Raw genomic sequence first — 17,732 nt, 5'->3', positions numbered from 1 at the left:
CGAGCCAGGGGAGGGGTCAGGGTGGTCTGCAAAGCACCCCCAGCTCCTGCCCTTTGCCACAGAAGATCAGGATCAGCAACACCCTCAGCCCTTTATTGAGGGGAGGGGGTCACAACGTGGGGTCTTCTGGCACCCCACCCGCACACAGCCGGCACCTCCCCAGGCAGGGGGCGGGCTCAGCACCAGCTCCAGGGCTGCCCCGGGGTGGCCAAAGGGACCCCACTGGGTCCGAAAGAGCCAAAACCGCCTTAAAACGTGGCTTCCCCCCGCAGCACAAAACGCCAGGGGGATGGGGAGGCTGCTGCCCTCCTGTCCGTCAGTCCCTCCTCAGTCTGTCCTGCTGGAGCACAGCTCGGCTCCAGCCTGCTGCCCCTACTCCGAGTCCGAAGCCCTGGACACCTTCTTCTTCTTCTTTTTCTTCTTCTCCTCCTCCTCCCCAGCCTCCGCCCTCAGTTTCCGTTTCTTCTTGGGCACCACCTCTTCCTCCTCCTCCTCCTCCTCCTCCTCCTCCAGCCCGTTCTCCTCGGGCTCCGACTCAGCCTCTGGCTCCTGATACTTCTTTTTCTTCTTTTTCCTGGGCTCAACGTTGTTCTCCTGAGGGGCACCCCAGGTTCAGCCCAGCCCGGACACACCCGGCTGAGCAGTGCCCGGGCCCGGCAGCCCCCACCCCAGCCCCTGCCTCACCTCCACCACAGAGTTCTCCACCTCCTCAGCAGCTGCTGCCAGAGCCTCCAGACGTTTTTTCTCCCGTTTTTTCCTCTTCTTCTCCTTCTTCTCCTGCTTCCTCTTCACCTCAGCCACCACCTCACTTGCCTGCCAGAGGGGGGGTGCTCATTAGGGTGACTGAGACCCCCCTCTCAGCCCCATCCCCGGCCCAGCCGCTCGGATCAGCCTCATTAAATCAGTTTTTTGCCTCCACAGGGGGTCAGGGTGGTGTTTGACATCACCTCCGAGGGCGGGGGGGCCCTGCCCACCCCCCTGCAGCAGCCTCACCTCCACCACTGCCTCCTTCATCACCTCCAGGTTCTTGCGGGGGGGCTCCCCCGTCTCGTAGAACGCCAAGCGCTCCTCCACCTGCTCCCGCAGCTTGTCCCCAAAGACACTGGTGGGGACTTCTGTGGGGACAGGAAACACACACGGGGGGGTGTCAGCATCCCCCCCCCCCTCCATCCCAAGCCCCCTCGCTCCCCCCTGCCCATCTCTGCTCAGCCCAGTGCTGTCACCATTCACACAGTGAGATGCTGTTGACGAAAAATATTCCCATCATGGCAGAGAAGACCCCAGCTCCCCACGTGTCCCCCAAATCACCCCGGGAACCCCAGAGCCCCCCCCAGCGTCCCCCCAGGACCTGAGAAGCAGTCGATGCGGGAGGCGATGGTGCATTTGTTGGCCAAGTACCGGGAGATGCGCCCCTTGTTCTTGGCTGCTGCCCGCCCGATGAAGGTGGAGTGGAAGATGAGCCCGTACTTGGGGGTGTTCCCACGCGTCTTCAGAGCCCTGCGGGGGGGAGGGGGTGGGGACACCCGGCAGGAAACCCCCCAGAGGGGAGCGGCCCCCACCCCAGTGAGACCCCGGGAGAGCTGTGCCCCCCCTCCAGCCCCTCCCCCGCTAACCTCGGGGGTCCCTCCACAAAGCCGGGGTGGTCTCTCAGCACCGGGGGGGGCCGTTCACACACGGGGGGCCGTGGGGACCCGGCGCATCGCGGCCCCGCGCCCGGGGGTCTCTGCCATCACGGGGACCACCCCCCAGCAGTACCTGAAGAGGGCCTTCTCAGCCCCCAGGATCTGCACGGTGGAAGCCGGGTACTTGGCCAGGTTGGTCAGGCTGCCGGCGTGAGAGATGAGGCGGGCGCCCACCTGCAGGGGAGAGGAGAGGGGGGGGTCGAGGGTCGCCCCCAGACCCCACCCCGGGGTGCGGCTGCTGGCGGCGTGTGGCCCCCCCAGGCCGGGGATCAGCAGCGAGGGAGTCAGCAGAGGGCTCAGAGGATTGACAGATTCGCTCAGACATCATCTCCATGGCCTGGGGAAGGGCAGGGGGATGGGGGGGGGTCACTCACCACCTCCCCGATGAGCGCAGAGAGGCTGGGGGCCACCTGGCTCATCTTGGAGCGCAGGTACTCCTGCAGCCCCCGGCGGTACTCGGACAGCGAGATGACGCGGCTGGAGAAGCTCTCGATGTTGATGAGGTCGAGGGGGGAGATGTCCATCCCTGGGGGGGGGGGCACAGGGATGAGCAGCACGTCCCGGACGCCCCAGGAGGCTGCGGTGGAGCCGCCCCCAGCCCCGGCCCCCTCACTGACCCATGGATGAGCGGGAGGCCTCCAGCACGGCCCGGGCCTTGGCGCTGTCCATGAGGATTTCCTCCAGCCCCTCCAGGCTCTCCTCGCTCAGATCCCGGCGGTTCCCGACGAGCTTGGCCACTCGGCAGTAGGTGAAGTTCTCGGGGACGATCTTGATCAGCTCGGGGAAGTGGTACCCGTACCACTCCCTGCGGGACAGGCTCAGTGCCTCTGCCACACCCCCCGGCCCCGCCTGGCCCTCCCCGGTCCCGGGTGTCCCCTCGGGCAAGCTGTGACCGTGTCACTGTCACCGTCACCGTGCCGAGCCCGGGGTGCTGCTCTCCCTCCCTGTCCTGTGCAGGCAGCCGGAGCGGCAGCCGCCTGCGGTAAGCGTAGGGAGGGGGACCCCGTGCCCCCCCGGCCTCCCCCTCCCTGCCCCCCGGGGAGGGACCCCCCGTCTGACCGGACTCGCATGGAGAAGGTGTTGATGTCCTTGTCCAGCTGGTCCAGCAGGCTGATGGACTGGATGATCATGTTGTCCACGCGGTTGACGTTGAACTTGACCTTGGCTCGGGAGTAGCTGTGCCCCAGCCCCAGCTGGGCCTTGGAGGCCGACTGAGCCGTCAGACCCTTCACCAGGGCGTGGAAGTGCAGCCGGATGCCTGCCGGGGCACCCCGAGACACAGCCGTCACCCCCAGCCCCTCCCGGGGCAGCCCCTCCCCGGGCAGCCCCTCCCCCTGCCCCCCGACTCACCCCGCAGGATCTCGGCCACCACCCCCCCGGTCTGGCACTGGTAGCCCAGCTCCTCCAGGATGGCCGCGCCGATCTTGGGGTCCGCCACCCCCAGCAGCGCCTTCTTCTTCTTGGCCGGCATGGAGGTCTCCAGCAGGAGCCGCAGATCCTCGTGGAGGATCCCTGCGGGAATCAGGAGGAGAAGGGGGGGGTCAGCGGGGCCGTGGGGTCCCCGTGGAGATGGGGGGAACGGTCCCGGTACCCCGGCCCCCCCCGCTAACCCTCGGAGACGGCGTTCATGTTGTCCAGGGCGCTCTGGGCGGACCTGAAGGGGCTGAAGGCCACGAGCTTCACCACGTTGTGGAACTTGCCGAGGGTCAGGACGCTCTGCTCCACCTGCGGGGGAGGCACCGCTCAGCGCCCGCCTGGGGGGCGGCACGGAGCTCCGGGCTCCGAGGGGATGGGGCCACCCCCAGGATCGGGCCATGAAGGACGGGGGCTCGGCAGCAGCCGTGAACGAGGCGGGCACACCGGGCAGGCCAGACACGGCTCCCCCCCACCCCCCCCCCCGCCTCCCCCGGAACCGGATCGCCGCTTTCCCGCTCCCCGTGCCCCGGTCGCCCTCGCAGGCCGTCCCGGCCCCGTACCTGCGGCAGCAGCAGGCTGATCTCCTCCACCTCCCGCACGGCGAACAGCGCGTACCCGGCGGCGTGCTCGAACAGCACGTGGAGCAGCACCTGCACCGGCACCGGTCAACGGGGCATCGGGGCGGCCACAGGCCCCGCGCCCCCCGCTCCGCCGCAGGAGCCCCAACCCCGCGCCCCGCTGCCCTCCCGAGCTTTTCCAGCACCGTCCCCGGTGCCCTCCGGCCCCTCCCCGGCCCGATGCGGGCGGATGCCGCAGTCCCGCCGCGGCCCGCTCACCATCCTGCCCCTGCCGCTCCGCCGCCGCCACCAGAGACCGGAACTGCCCCCGCCGCGCCGGAAGCCCGCCCACCCCGGCGGCAGCCAATCACCGACCACCCCTCCCAGCCTCTCCACCAATCAGCGCAGGCGGTCCCCAGCCAATGACATAGAGCACACGGCGGTCCCGCCTCCCTTTGCCGCCTCCACCAATCAGGATCAGGCAGTGCCGCTGGGTCACGCCCCTTCTGGCCCGCAGGCCAATGGGAGCCGCTCGCGCCACTCCCGCCCCTTCCCGCCGCCGCCCGCCCCGCCCCCTCCGGCCGCACGTGGCCGCCCCGGACCCCCCAGCACCGGTTCCCCCCCGCTTCCGGTGCCCTGCCCCGAGCTGTCCGTTCACCTCCCGGTGCCCCCTCATGTCCCCGACACTCTCCCCCGCTGTGCCCCCGGTTCCGCCGTTTCCGTCCCCTCCCGGTCCCCTCCCGGTCGCCCCGTGTCCCCGCAGGAAGGCGCAGGGCCGCGGGCAGGTTCAGGGCAGCTTTATTGGAGAGCGCGAGTGCCGGGGGGGTCGCGATGGGGCGGGGGTTGGGGTCACATCCCGGGTCACCCCCCAGCCCTGCGGGCACCGGGCTGCACTGCGGGGAGGGGGGGCTGCGACCCCCCGGTACCTCCCGGGGGTCCCGGCCGTAGTGTATGAGAGCAGCGATGGGGATGGGGGATGGGGGACGGGGGTGGGGGGGGTCTGTGCCGTGTCCCCCGCCCGTGCCGGGGGTCCTGCTCAGCAGACGAAGTGGCTGCGGAGCTGGTGCAGCAGCTCCGGGGTGAGCAGCAGGCGGTGGGCCTGGCTCTGCCCCGGGGCACAGGGGAAGCTCACCCGCCCGTAGCACGACATTCCCTCCTCCTGCTCCCGCTTAGCCTGGGGGGCACAGCGCCGTTAGAGGGGGGGACACCGGGCTGGGCCCCCTCCCCACCCACCGGGAGCAGGAGATGGCCCCAAAGAGCCCCCCCGTGATGGCTGCCCAGGGTCCTGGGCCCCCAGCACCACACCAGAGCCGAGGGAATGGAGCTGGACCCCCCACGGCCCAGGACCCCCCAGCCCGGGACCCCCCGAGGGGCAGGGGTCTCACCTTCAGGAAGGAGGAGGAGGGGAAGACGCCAAAGTCGGTGGGGACACCGGCACCGGGCTGCTGCTGGACCATGGCCCGCATCGTGTCATCCTGGGGGGGACACGGGTGGGACAAGGTTACCCCCAGGACTCCACAGAGCCCCCTGTGACCCCCACAGCCCCTCATGGTTCCCTACAGTCCCTTGCTACCCCCTAGAGCCCTCCACTGCCCCCCAAAGTCATCCCCCCCCCCCCATCCCCAGGGACGAGGCAGAGGGATCAGGCCCAGCTCTGGTTTGGCCAGGGATGGGGGCAGCCCCTCACCCCCCCAGTTCAGTGCCCCCTCCCCGGGCTGGGGGCACCCCCGTACCCGCAGGGTGTCGATGGTGGATTTGAGGGTGCAGAGCCGGGCTGTCTGCTCCAGCAGCCGTGCAGAGGAGCTCCTTGCTGCAGGAAAACAGGGACAGAGGTGTGGGGTGGTGATCACTGCCCCCAGCACGGGGGCTCAGCCTGTGCCCAGGTGGCCAAGGTGGCTACAGCACCCTGGGGAGCAGCAGGGCAGGGAGCACCCCCTGTGTGGGGCACTGCTGAGGCTGCACCCCCAATCCTGGGGGCAGTTTGGGGGCAGAAGGAGGAGACTGAGGGCTGGAGAGTGTCCAGAGAAGGGAATGGAGCTGGGGAAGGGGCTGGAGAACTTGTGAGGGCCCTGGGGGTGCTGATCCTGGAGCAGAGGAGGCTGAGGGGAGAGCTTCTGGCTCTCTGCAACCCCCTGAGAGGAGGTTGGAGCCAGGGGGGGTCGGGCTCTGCTCCCAAGGAACAAGGGATGGGACGAGAGGAACTTTTGGCACAACTCAAGTGGTGCCAGGGAAGGTTTAGGTTGGAGCTGGGGAAGAATTTCTCCCTGGAAAGGGTTGTCAGGGCCTGGCCCAGGCTGCCCAGGGCAGGGCTGGAGTCCCCATCATCCCTGGAGGGCTTTCAGAGAAACCCCTGGGGATGTGGGGATGAGGGACATGGAGGGGGGAGGTGGCTTGGGCAGTGCTGGGGGAAAGGTTGGACTCCATGATCCTAAAGGGTTTTTCCAACCCAAACTCCCTGTGATCCTACTCCATGCTTCCAGGAGGTGCTGGTGCCTCCCCAGGGCAGAGGGAAGATGCTGAGGTTGCTCACAAGCTGCCCGTGACCCCCCTGCTCCCCAGGTTTGTGCAGGACCTACTGGACTTGGTGCCTTTCATGTTGAGGACCTTGGTGTTGGCACTGAGCTGGTAGAGGGTCTCCAGGAGCTGGCTGCTCCTGCGGTACAGTGCCTGGGTGGCCAGCCCCTCCCCCTGCTTCTCCTTGGGGAGGGAGATCTTGGGCACCCGCAGGGGTGCCAGGCTGGCCAGCTCCAGCTTCATCTGCTCTCCCTGGGGACAGAGGGTGAAGAGCATCAGGGCAGGGAGATGGTTTGGGAGGAGTTGAGTCGGGGTGCTGGGGCTGGGGGTACCCGAGGCTGGGCTGTGGTGGCACCAGCACCCCCAGCTCTGCCCCTGTGCTCACACCAAGGGCTCAGCCCCCTCCCCAGCAGAGCCAAAACTCATCCCCAGCTCTGAGCCCCAGAGCACGGCCAGGCTCCTGACCCGGGGGCCAGAGTGCTGACCCCACAGGGACCCCACCCCTCCTGCCCTATGGCACGTCCCAGCCCGGGGGCTCCCAAGGACCCTCCTGGCCCCCCACCTTGAGCCGATTGTTCTCGTTCTTGAGGTGCTTGATGGAAAGCTGCAGGGCATCGATTTGCTGGAGGAGGAGAGGAGAATCCTTCACCTGGACGGGCCCCGAGCCACCTCCTGTCACCTGCCCAGCACCAGCACCTGCAGGGGACAAAGGGCACTGGTGACCCTGGCAGGGGGACAGGGCCAGGCCCAGCAAGGGGACGAGTGTCTGCAGCCTGGGGAGCAGCAGTGCCTGGCCACATGGCCATGGAGCCCACCCCCCATCCTGCACTCATGGAAAGACCCCAGCAGTCCCCTCCACGCTCCTGGTACCGGGTGCTCCCCCAGGACACGGTTCCATGCAGACCCCCTGCAGGTGCCTGTCCCTGGGGGGGAGCCAAGCACTGCCCCCCAGCAGGACCTGAGCCCTTCCTCCCCCTGCTCCCAAACTGAGCCTCATCCCGGGCCCCCCCAGGCATGCACTGCAGGGTGGGGGCATGCAGGGTGCAGGTACCTCGCTGCTGTTCCTCTGCGGGCAGGGAGGAGCCAGAGAAAGATAAGGAGAAGCAGAGTTAAAGCCCAGGGTCACCCTGAGAGGAGGAGGGGTGGCCAGAGGAGCTCTGGTCACCACCAACCGTGTCCTGTGCCCACGTGTCCCCCTGGGGGTCCCCGAGTGGCTGCTGTGGGACCCAGCCAGGACCTGGGGAGCCCCAGCAGCACATGGGAGGGACATGGACCCCCCACCATGGCTCCTCCAGCAGCCACCCCTCACCATGGCCCACTCTGGCCAGCTTTGGGTGCTCTGTCCTGCCCAGCCTCCCTGTGCTGGGGGGTGGGAGAGGCTCCCCCAGACCCTGTGGGCACCCCCCAGAGCTGGGACCCCCCAGCTGTGCCCCCTCTGGAAGGCAGTGCTGGATAGCAGGTGGTGCACATTCTGCTGGGGACTGAGGACATCCTGTCACTGTCCCCAAGGGCCACAGTGACCAGGGAGAGGTGGCAGCTCCACGAGGACCAGGAGCTGCTGGATTCAGCCAAGCTGGATGTCACCAGCAGGATCAGGGACCTGGACCCACGGGGTCACTGTCACACCAGGGCCAGTGGGCTGGGCTGCTCCACAGCCTCTGCACAGAGTCCCCAGGGACACCAGAGCTCTGCCACCCACTGTCCCACAGACAGAGCTCCTGCTGACCCATTCCCAGCCCCCAGCCCTGCCTGGCCACAGACAAGGTGGCACTTCCAGGCACTTTTTGTAGGACACATCCTCCAGAGGAGGGACATCCCAGAGATGCTGAGGGGCTCTGTGTCAGGAGGAGGTCCCAGGGTCCCTTCCCAGCCTGCAATCCCCCTGCAGCAGCTGCAGCAGCACTGGAGCTCCCGGGGGTGGGCACACACACACCTCCAGCAATGCCAGACACGATGGAGGCCACCCCAGAGGCTGGGGAGCCACGCAGGCCCTCGATGGTTCTCTTGGACTGGTTGTTGAGGCGCTGCTTCAGCTCCACCTTCTCCGACTCCAGCTGGTCAATGTCTGCCTGGAGAGCATCCATGGTCTCCTCAAACTCCCTGGGAAGAGCACACAGAGGGGTGGCTGTAGCTGGAGATGCTCCCCCCAAAGGAAAGAGGGGAGAAGTCCAGGACTTGGGCCTTGTCCTGCATCCTCCTGCTGTGCCTCAAGCACAGACCCAGGGGCTGGAGCACCCCCCAGCCTCACCCCCAGGCTGCAGCACAGCACGAAGAGTTTATCCACCAACATTCCCTCCAGGAACCAGCCCCGGCCTGCCAGAGGGACCACCAGCTGCCCCCCCTCTCACTTACTTCTCTTTCTTTTTGAGCAGTGTCTGGGTCTCATCCAGCTTTGTCTGTATCTTCTCCACGCGGTCGTCGGCGTCCTTGGAGGCACTGTCCAGCTTCTTCTCCAGCAGGCTGAGCCTCACGTTGGCTTCGCTGAGCTCCTCACCCTGGAGAAGAGGCAGGGAAGAAAATCGTGGATCTCCAGAGCCCTGGGGAGGGGTGGAGGGCACCAGGACAAGCTCTGTGCAGCTGGGAGCTGGTCCTGGAGTCCCAGCTCCACGAGGTGTGGTTGGTGCTGGGACGCATCCCCCGGGACCAATGCTCCCTGTCCCAGAGCATCAGGGGAGTAAGGCCAGGAGGCATCAGGCAGCCAGCACCTTCCTCATCACTGGGGAGAGTATTTGCAGGAGGAAATCCAGCTGGGGCTCAGGACCACCAGCTCCACAGGCAACAAGTCACCTGGAGCACCAGTGGGACCGTATGGCAGCAAACAGCTCGTCACCAACCAGCCAGGAAGGGGAGCATGGACAGAAGAAAAGCTCACCTTGATCTTGAGAGACTTCTTCAGCTCTTTGATGACCGTCTCCCTGTCCTCCAGCTTCAGCCCCAGCCCCTCAGCATCAGTGATCTCTGCCCGAAGAGCCGCTGCCCGCAGCTCGGCCGGGGGAGTGGGCTGCAGCGGGGAGCAGCAGGAGACAAAATTGGTGGTTTTAGAAGAATTCCAGGAGGGAGCAGCTGTCCATCCCACAGGCAACTGCTGCACCTCCCCAGCCCTCTGCAGGAGACTGGGGGGATGAGGGAGCAGCTGGGATGCTGAGGTCCTACCTTGGTCTGAGGTCTATCCGCGTCGTACTCCCCCTCCTGCATGGCCGTGGCCATCTTGTTCATGGTGGCGATCAGGATGCTGCAGGACTGGCGCAGACACTCGTAGGGGCTGATGCCCTGGGTGCCATAGATCTGCCAGGGACAGGGAGAGCGTGGGAGGTGGCCCCAGGCTGGGCTCCCAGCCCCCGTTCCAGCCCCCTCCCTGCACCGTGCCACAGGCTGGAGCAGAGGATCACAAAGCCCCCGCATTTTGGCATTCCCTGGCCACATTCCCAGGACCTTCCACGGGGTTGTCCCACCTGGAGCAGCTCCTGGGTAGGTCTGCAGGTCTGGAGTGGGACGAGCTGTGGCTTCCCCCCCCCTGCAGCAGGAAGGTGGGGTGGGGGAGGAGAGGGGTCCCCACCTGCTCGCTGACTTTGAAGGCCAGGTCCTCCAGCTTCAGCACCTGCAGCCCCTCGTTCTCTGCCAGGGGAGCAATCATCTGTGCCCCCGCTGCAGCCACCTCCTGCAGCACGGCCACCACCCAGGTGAGGTGCTTGCGGCAGTCCAGCAGCGTGTCTGACACCTGAGGGGCAGAGAGGGGGGGGGTGGGAGGGGGGGAGACCAAGGGGCTGATCCCCAGCTCCATTCCCCAGCACGGTGGCTCCTGGTGCCCCCTGGACTGCAGCTGCTGAGACTCCGAGCTCCCACAGAGCATCACCAAGCAGATGGGGAACACCAGGAAAGACAAGAAGGAACTCAGGGCTGGAGAAAAGTGGGTTATGAAGTCCCCATCCCCATCCTGACTCGAAAAATGAAGCCCAGAGATGCTCAGCCCCAACAGCCTGTTAATGGGGAGACTGAGGTTGGACACTGGGGAAAAATTCTTTGGGGTGAGGGTGCTGAGCCCCAGGTTGCCCCCAGAAGCTGTGGCTGCCCCATCCCTGGCAGTGCTGAAGGTTGGATGGGGCTTGGAGCACCCTGGGCTGGGGGAGGTGTCCCTGCCCATGGCAGGGGTGGCACTGGGGGAGCTCTGAGGTCCCTTCACCCCAAACCATCCTGGTGCTCACCTGCTGCCCAAAGCCCAGGGCCGCGGGGATGCCGGGAGCGTCGGTACCGGGCATGCGGCGCCGGATCTTCTTACAGAACTGGCGAATGTCACTGCAGGAGGTCTCCAGGTCCTTGAGGAGGATGGCCAGGTCAGACGCCTCCTGCCCAGCCTGGGGTGCAGAGAAAGGAGCTCAGGAACACTGAGAGGACCCCCGGGGACCCCTGCCTGCCAAGCCAGCCCCAGTGTCCTACCTGGAGGAAGGCCCGGAGCCGGCACACCTCCACCCCCATGCAGTCCAAGGCACTCTGGGTGAACTGTGGAGCAGACACAGAACCATTGGCACAGGGAGAGGCAGAGACCTCCAGGGCAACCCGGGAGGTGGCCTCAGATGCTGCAGGACAGACCCTCTGTGTGTCACCCTGCCACCATCACAGGGGTGACAGCCTGGGGCCTTCAGCCCAGCTTGGTTCTCCCCAGGACCTCCTGCAGCAGCTCAGGGCAGCACAACGCCCCCTCAGACACTGGGCTCTCCACCCTCTCCTGGCTGCTCTCCCCCTTCTAGCCCAGATGTCAGTGGGGTAAACAGCTCCGTGGCTCCATCACAGGAGCCCTCATCACCCCCGTGCCACTGTGGGAGCTGGGGACAAAGTGACTGAGAGGGGGGGAAGAGGCACCTCAGGTGTCAGAGCAACCTCGGGGGGGACAACAAGGACCAGGGCAGAGCACATGGAAGGGAAGAAACTGACCTTGATGTGGTCAGCCAGCTGCATGGTGCAGTCCTCAGCCTGGTCAGCCAGGTGGATGCTGTAGAGGTGCTGGGGAAGAGAGGAGCAGAGATCAGCCCCCTCCACCCCATCCAACCAGGACGTTCAGAGACACCAAACACTGAGGCTTTGGCTGCTTTTTAACTGATGTGGCCTCAGCAGAGCCCCTGGGGACACTCTGCCCATCACTGGAAGGCTCAGCAGCCCTGACCCAGGGCACAGAACCCAGGAGAGAGCTGTGTCCTCCCTGGGACAATCCCGAGGGACACTGACACAGGCCCTGGAGGTGACAAACACCCAAAGGAAAGTGCTCCCTAACAGCTTATTCACAGCTCATCAATGTGCCAGGGAGTGACCTACTCAAGGACAAGATGGTTCACAGATGGACTTGATCATCTTAAAGGTCTTTTCCACCCAAAACCATTCCCTGACCTCCAGCTGTGGCACACTCTGGACAGGTTGCACCCATTCCTCACTCCTTGGGCCAGAAAGGCCCCAGCTCCATGGCCCCACCTGGTAGTACTTGATGGCTTTGGTCAGGGGCTCCACGTTGACAGTCTCATCCAGCTGGTCCTTGTGCAGCAGCTCGATCAGGAAGTCCAGGGAGCGTTCATGGACACTCATCTCAGGGTACAGCATCCCCACCTTCTTGTACACCTCCACACTGCACTTGTTCAGTGCCCTGGGGAGGGAACGTGGGCACTCAGCTGGGCTGGGACACGCTCCAGACTGCACCAAAAGGTCCCCTGTGCTCCCCAAGGGTGCAGGGGGTGAGGAGGGGGTGAGAAGGGGGTGAGGAGGGGGTGAGTACTCACTGCTCATATTTGTGGAGCGTGGCCTGCAGCAGGCTGAGGGAATAAACCAGCCCTGCAGCAAAGCTGAGCTGTTCCCCCGCAGCCCCGCGCAGCCCCGCGCGCTCGGAGCAGTTCTCGGTCAGATCAAACTTCTCCTGAGCCTGCTTGCTGATCAGCTCAGCCTGCCAGGGGACAGCACAAACCTGCAGAGCCTGCCGTGCCTGCTCTCATCTGCTCTGCTTAGCCACGGGCCAGCAAACACCTCCCCACTCCCCAGAATAACAGATCTGGGGAAGAATTCTGCAGTCTGAAGGGGTCATGAGGAGGATGCAGAGTGCCAGCCCCTGCTCAGTGCTGCTCAGAGCTCACACCTCTGCCTGCCCAGACCCACCAGGACCACAGTGGAGGGCTCTGACCTACCACCACTACAGCCAGGGACTCCTGCTTCCTCCTCCTCCTCCCAAACAAGCAAACATTTAAAACCCCAAATTCATCCGGGACAGAAAGAGAAGATCTATTCCCTCCAAGCCTTGGCACAGCCACTGACCCCTGGGTAGCCTGAAGGACACAGGGGGTCTGAAGATGACAGCCCAGCTCAGAATGACCCAGGCTCTACCTCTGAGGCACCCACCTTGCAGATGAGCCGTGGGATGAGGAGCAGCACCAGGACACAGTCGTGGTCCCCTCCGTGTCGCAGGAAGCTGTCGGGCATGAAGGAGGTGAGGAGGGACACGTGTCTGTTGGCCTGCTGCACCTCCATCTGACGCAGCTCCATCTCGATGGCCTGCAGGACACACACAGAACATTTATTATTATTCACCAGCCTGTGCCCTGCAGAGGCTGCACCCCCAATCCTGGGGGCAGTTTGGGGGCAGAAGGAGGAGACTGAGGGCTGGAGAGTGTCCAGAGAAGGGAATGGAGCTGGGGAAGGGGCTGGAGAACTTGTGAGGGCCCTGGAGGTGTTGATCCTGGAGCAGAGGAGGCTGAGGGGAGAGCTTCTGGCTCTCTGCAACCCCCTGAGAGGAGGTTGGAGCCAGGGGGGGTCGGGCTCTGCTCCCAAGGAACAAGGGATGGGACAAGAGGAACTTTTGGCACAACTCAAGTGGTGCCAGGGGAGGTTTAGGTTGGAGCTGGGGAAGAATTTCTCCCTGGAAAGGGTTGTCAGGGCCTGGCCCAGGCTGCCCAGGGCAGGGCTGGAGTCCCCATCATCCCTGAAGGGGTTTCAGAGCCCTGGAGATGTGGGGATGAGGGAAATGGGGTGGGGGTGGCCTGGGCAGTTTGGATTCCATGATCCTAAAGGGCTTTCCCCATCCAAACCATCCTGGGATCCCAGGATTCCTCCCAGCTCCCCACTGGCATCTCAGCCTCTTTCCACCATGGGCACCTCCAGGAGCTGAGCCCCAGGGTGGGTCCCAGCAGAGGGGAGCAGCCTGTGTCACACCTTGGTGCCAGCATTCTGGAGCTCCCCAGAGGGGCAGGGCAGGGCCAGCCCAGCTCTCAGCTCACCTTAGCATGGGCTTTCGTCTCTGCAAATTTGATCTTGAAGTCAAACATCTCGGGGGGAGGCTGCTGCTGCTTCTCAGCAGAGGCTTCTTGCTGACTCATCAGCTCTCGGTTCACATCCTGAGCACAGCAAGAGGTGCCATGAGACAGAAGGAACCAGCACAGAGCAGATCTGTGACCCCCTCCCCGTGCCCACCAGGACCCCATCTCCAGCAGCCTCCTGCCCTGCTGCCCTCCGAGAGCAGCCCCCACATCCCCGTCCCCAGCCACCACCCTCCAGGGATGCTCTGCTGCACCTCCTGCTCCCCAGGGAGCCCTGGCAGGACCCATCCCGGGGGGCTGCACCTGGAGGTGTGCAGTCAGCTCCCTGTACTTCTTGATGGTTTGTTGGTAATCTGCCACCGTCTCCTGCGCAGCCTCCACGCGTCGCTCTGCCTGCCGCACGCGGGACGTGGCCATGTCCAGCTGCTCCCGCAGCTCCAGCTCTGTCTCACGGGCATTCTCCTGCAGCTCATCATTCATCTCATTCATGGCTTCCTGAGGAGGAGGAGGGGGAGGAGGAGGAGGGGGATGGGGGGGGCGGCTGTGGTCAGGCTGTGCAAGGGCAGTGGCCATTGCCCAGGCTGTCCTACCCGCCCCCCAGCACAACCCCACAGGGTCCCTGTTCCCCCCCAGCCCAGCCCCAGGGGAGCAGTGGGAATCCCCCAGCCCCATCCCAGGAATCCATCTTACCAGGTCCCCAACTGTCTCACGCAGCTCCCGGACCTTCTCCTCCAGGTCCAAGTTTCTCTCTGTCAGAGTCTCCACCATCTCCTCAGCACCCAGAGCAGCATCCACCTGCAAGCACACTCCACCTCACCCCCACCCTGCAGCTCCAACATCCTTCACAGCACCCTGGGCTCACCCTGCCAAGCCATGGGAATGGCTGAGACATCCCTGACCCCTTGGGATGAAGGTTTGACAGAGGGAGCATCACCTCCTGAGGAGCAGACAATACCCTTCCCCAGGACAGCAAAGGACCCAGACACTGATGTCCTCTGGACCATCCATGTCCTGTGCTCCAGAGCCACCCGATGGCCAAGCTGAGCCCAGCCCAGTTCCACCCCTGGGGCAGGGTTTGGTTTTTTGCTCATGGACCCAGAAGCATGGGTCCTGGCAGCAGCTCCACCCAGCCTGGCTCTTTGGAGCAGCCGATGGGACACGCTCAGTGCCAGAAGGACACAACTTGCCCAAAAGCAGCTCCTGCACACCCCAGCAGCCCCAGCCTTGCCCCAGGACTCACCTGCTCCTTCAGCTCATCGACTGTTTTCTCCGCCTGCTTCACCTCCTCCTGCAGCTTCTCCCTCTGCTGCCTCAGGGACTCCAGCTCCGTGTTCTTCTTCTCCATCTGCTTCTGAAGCTTCACATGCTCCTGCTTCTCTGAGGCTGACAGGTCCCGCATCCTTCCAGAGAGAGACCAGGACATCAGGAGCCCAGCAGAGCCCCAGCTCCCTGCCCAGCCCCTGCCAGGCTGGTGGCCACCATGGGGAGGGGACAGTTCCTGCTGGGGACACAGCCAGGAGCTTCCTCACACAGAGAGCAGAGCTCAGCTCCTGGACCCCCAGGTCCCTGTCTGACAGCTCTGCCCAGCGGGGATCCCCTCACCTGGACACCTTTAGGCCCCCACCCCACACCAGGTCAGAACCCTTTGTGTTTCCCAGCAGAAGGGGACACTGCCACCTCCTTGCCCTGCTCCTGAGCCCAGAGCTGGAGCTCTGCAGGCACAGCAGTGCAGCAGCTCTCTGAACAGCTCCTTTCCCCATCCACACTGCTCTCCAGCACCATAATATTCTCCCTCCCCTGCTGCAGAAGGAGCACCAGAGCTCAGCAGCAACACAAGGCCAGGTCTGGACCCCCCTTGGGTCACTGACACAAACACTGCCAGAGCCAGGCAGGGGCAGGAAGGAACCTGGGGGCAGGGGTGGTCTCCTACCTGACGAGAGCTTCCTTGAGCCTGGCATTCTGCTCCTCCAGCTGCTTCACCTGGTAGCTGGAGGCTGCTCCATCCGAGCCTGTGGAGCAGGGACAGTCACCTGATGGTGGCACAGCCCCAAGACCTCAGCACCCAGGTGTCACCAACACCAGAGGGAGAACAGCCATGGGGCTTCAGGTGTGCCTGAAGGGGCTCCAGGAAAGCTGGGGAGGGACTCGGGACAAGGGCCTGGAGGGATGGGACCCTCCGAGGGGGAAGGGTTTCCAGCTGCAAGAGGGGAGATGGAGAGGAGATTTGGGAAAGGAGGGAGGGAGGGAGGGAGGAAAGGAGGGAGGGAGGGAGGGAGGGAGGGAGGGAGGGAGGGAGGGAGGGAGGGAGGGAGGGAGGGAGGGAGGGAGGGAGGGGGTGACAGCCCTCAGCTCTCAGCCCTCCTGGCCCTCACAGCTCTGCCAGGGGGAAAGCAGAACCAGCAGTGAGGAGGCAGCACAGCTCTGGAGCACTCGAGTGTTCCCCTCTGTGGTGAGGAGCCCCCCGTGCACTGGGACCAGGCTGAGACCCCTGCAACCTGACCCCTCCCCACCTTTCTCTTCAATCTCGTGCTTCAGGATCTCCAGGTCCATGGTGAGATATTCCACCTTCTCTTTCAGGGAGTCCACCTCCTGCTGCAGGGACTCTGCCCTCTCCTCTGCCATCTCCTTGTCCAGGGTGGCCATTTCGATGGCATCAGCAGTGTCTGCCATCTCCTCCATGTAGCGCTCCTTGGCCTCCAAGGCATCTTTGGCTTCCTGAGGTCAAGCACACACGGGTGAGGAGACCACGGCCTGGAAGCCCCAGGCCAGTGATGGAGAGACCCCCCTTCTGACAATGAGCCCCAGAGCATCAGGGCTCTCCCAGAGCAGGACAAAGAGCAGGTCACCCATCCCTGGGGAGGAGGGGACGAGGGGAAGGGACTGTCCTGCAGCACTGGGGAGCCCAGGGCAGAGCAGCATAACCACTGCAGAAATGCTCTGGCTAACGAGTGACACCAAGGGTCATCAGCTCCAAAGCCCCGTGGCCTTCTCTGGCAGTGACCAAGCTCCTGAGCAGCCCCAGCTCAGCCCAGCCCACCTCCCAAATGGACCCGAAGCTGATGCTCAGCTGGGTGCACAAAGGCTTCAGAACAAACCAGGCTGGGATGTCATACACCACACTGCCCCTGCCCCTGCAAGGCCAGGTGTGTGCCTTGCTCCTCAGCTCCTCACCCTCAGCCTCTAAAGGAGATCACCTCAGGCAGCATCTCCTCCCATCACACACAGAACCATTCACCACACAATCATTAATATCAGAAAAGACCCTGCAGATCACCAGGTCCAGCTGGCACCCACAGAGGGACCGACCCATGGATGTGCCTCAGAGGCCAGGCTGGGGCAGGCAGGGAGGAGCAAAGCCCCCCCAACGTGTCCTCCCTGGGGACACTCACCTTTTTGGCCTCCTTCAGCCGTTTCTGGAGGTCAGCCTGCTGCTCCTGCATTTTGCTCTTCCATTCCTGCACCTGCTCCAGCTGGATCTTGTACTTCTCAAGCTCCTTCAGCTTTGCTTTGTCTTCATTCCGCTTTATCTTCAGAGTCTCCAATTTCTCCTCCAGGTCCCTGACTTGAGAACGTAAGTTTTCCTCTTCCTACAACATCAAACCAAGAATCACCACCAGGAGCAGCCACGGCCTTTGAAGAGAGCTCCAGGGATGTTGATTTAACCCCTGCACAACCTGACCCCCCACCCTGGATTTCAGCACCGTGTCTGGGGCAGCTTTAGAACACATCACTCCTCACCCACAGCTGGGAACTACGGGACCTCTCCAGGTGCTATCTTTGTATCCAAGGGCAGGAATGTCCCCAAAGTGTCCCCAGTGCTGGTCCCTTGGCTCCAGCTCAGCCAGTGCCAGTGTTTGGGGTCTCCTCTGGATCAAGGTGGTCTTGGTCTCCCCTCCCACGGGTCCACTCCACCTTGGAGCTCCAGACACCCACCAAGCTGTGGAGGTGCCACCTGACCCCACAGGGACCTGGGAAGGGACGAGGTGGGTTGGGACCTGTGGGTCCAGTGTCTTCTCTTGGCAAGTGTCTCCAGCTTTGGTGCATCAGCCTCTCCTTGGCCAACCCCCACCAAGCCCTGCACAGTCTCCTCTGTCCCCCCACCCTTCCTGCAGACCCTGCTGCCCAATCCCAGCCTTACAGCAAGTGACCACCACCAGGCCCATCAGAGGACGTCCTGGTCCCCTTTTCCTCACCCTCCTCCCCCCAGCACTGCTGGTAGCTTCTCCCTCCTCCTCCTCCTGCCCCGGGGACCCCCACCCTGCAGAGCCCAGGGCTTA

The 17,732-nt window shown here is 64.4% G+C and overlaps 2 protein-coding genes and 2 non-coding genes across 10 annotated transcripts in view; all 4 read right to left on the bottom strand.

Annotated features, from left to right (window-relative positions):
• Window positions 1-72: 72 nt before the first annotated feature.
• Window positions 73-3,810, bottom strand: NOP56 (NOP56 ribonucleoprotein). Its single transcript, XM_071753065.1, has 11 exons — window positions 3,659-3,810; window positions 3,293-3,407; window positions 3,033-3,194; window positions 2,742-2,940; window positions 2,300-2,487; window positions 2,057-2,208; window positions 1,756-1,856; window positions 1,349-1,497; window positions 994-1,115; window positions 685-813; window positions 73-594 (listed from the first exon to the last, which is right to left on the bottom strand). The coding sequence occupies exons 2-11, from the start codon at window positions 3,309-3,311 to the stop codon at window positions 373-375; spliced, it is 1,443 nt and encodes a 480-aa protein (XP_071609166.1). The 5' UTR covers window positions 3,312-3,407; window positions 3,659-3,810; the 3' UTR covers window positions 73-372.
• LOC139800633 (small nucleolar RNA SNORD57) lies at window positions 885-952 on the bottom strand. The gene has a single exon (XR_011727847.1). It is a non-coding gene; the product is annotated as a small nucleolar RNA SNORD57 (small nucleolar RNA).
• Window positions 1,202-1,272, bottom strand: LOC139800634 (small nucleolar RNA SNORD56). The gene has a single exon (XR_011727848.1). It is a non-coding gene; the product is annotated as a small nucleolar RNA SNORD56 (small nucleolar RNA).
• A 627-nt stretch (window positions 3,811-4,437) lies between the features above and the next one.
• DCTN1 (dynactin subunit 1) overlaps window positions 4,438-17,732 on the bottom strand; it is a 33,349-nt gene continuing 20,054 nt past the window's right edge. For 5 of the 7 annotated variants that reach the window (XM_071753049.1, XM_071753042.1, XM_071753044.1 and 2 more), the window contains 24 exons: window positions 16,845-17,042; window positions 15,966-16,170; window positions 15,386-15,464; window positions 14,696-14,855; window positions 14,146-14,250; window positions 13,759-13,950; window positions 13,417-13,533; window positions 12,542-12,694; window positions 11,932-12,092; window positions 11,630-11,798; window positions 11,099-11,167; window positions 10,604-10,666; window positions 10,372-10,521; window positions 9,726-9,887; window positions 9,323-9,454; window positions 9,042-9,170; window positions 8,522-8,664; window positions 8,103-8,269; window positions 7,221-7,235; window positions 6,732-6,865; window positions 6,232-6,421; window positions 5,389-5,465; window positions 5,041-5,130; window positions 4,438-4,829 (listed from right to left, as the gene is read on the bottom strand). In XM_071753049.1, coding sequence (XP_071609150.1) covers window positions 4,692-4,829; window positions 5,041-5,130; window positions 5,389-5,465; window positions 6,232-6,421; window positions 6,732-6,865; window positions 7,221-7,235; window positions 8,103-8,269; window positions 8,522-8,664; window positions 9,042-9,170; window positions 9,323-9,454; window positions 9,726-9,887; window positions 10,372-10,521; window positions 10,604-10,666; window positions 11,099-11,167; window positions 11,630-11,798; window positions 11,932-12,092; window positions 12,542-12,694; window positions 13,417-13,533; window positions 13,759-13,950; window positions 14,146-14,250; window positions 14,696-14,855; window positions 15,386-15,464; window positions 15,966-16,170; window positions 16,845-17,042 — 3,198 coding nt within the window. In that variant the 3' untranslated portion in view covers window positions 4,438-4,691. The remainder of the gene's footprint in view (window positions 4,830-5,040; window positions 5,131-5,388; window positions 5,466-6,231; window positions 6,422-6,731; window positions 6,866-7,220; window positions 7,236-8,102; window positions 8,270-8,521; window positions 8,665-9,041; window positions 9,171-9,322; window positions 9,455-9,725; window positions 9,888-10,371; window positions 10,522-10,603; window positions 10,667-11,098; window positions 11,168-11,629; window positions 11,799-11,931; window positions 12,093-12,541; window positions 12,695-13,416; window positions 13,534-13,758; window positions 13,951-14,145; window positions 14,251-14,695; window positions 14,856-15,385; window positions 15,465-15,965; window positions 16,171-16,844; window positions 17,043-17,732) is intronic. The other 2 variants (XM_071753047.1, XM_071753043.1) reach the window with 1 other exon arrangement.

Source organism: Heliangelus exortis, chromosome 10 (assembly GCF_036169615.1).
Source record: "Heliangelus exortis chromosome 10, bHelExo1.hap1, whole genome shotgun sequence".
NCBI classification, from domain to species: Eukaryota; Metazoa; Chordata; class Aves; order Apodiformes; family Trochilidae; genus Heliangelus; species Heliangelus exortis.
This window is presented reverse-complemented; position numbering and strand designations above follow the sequence as displayed.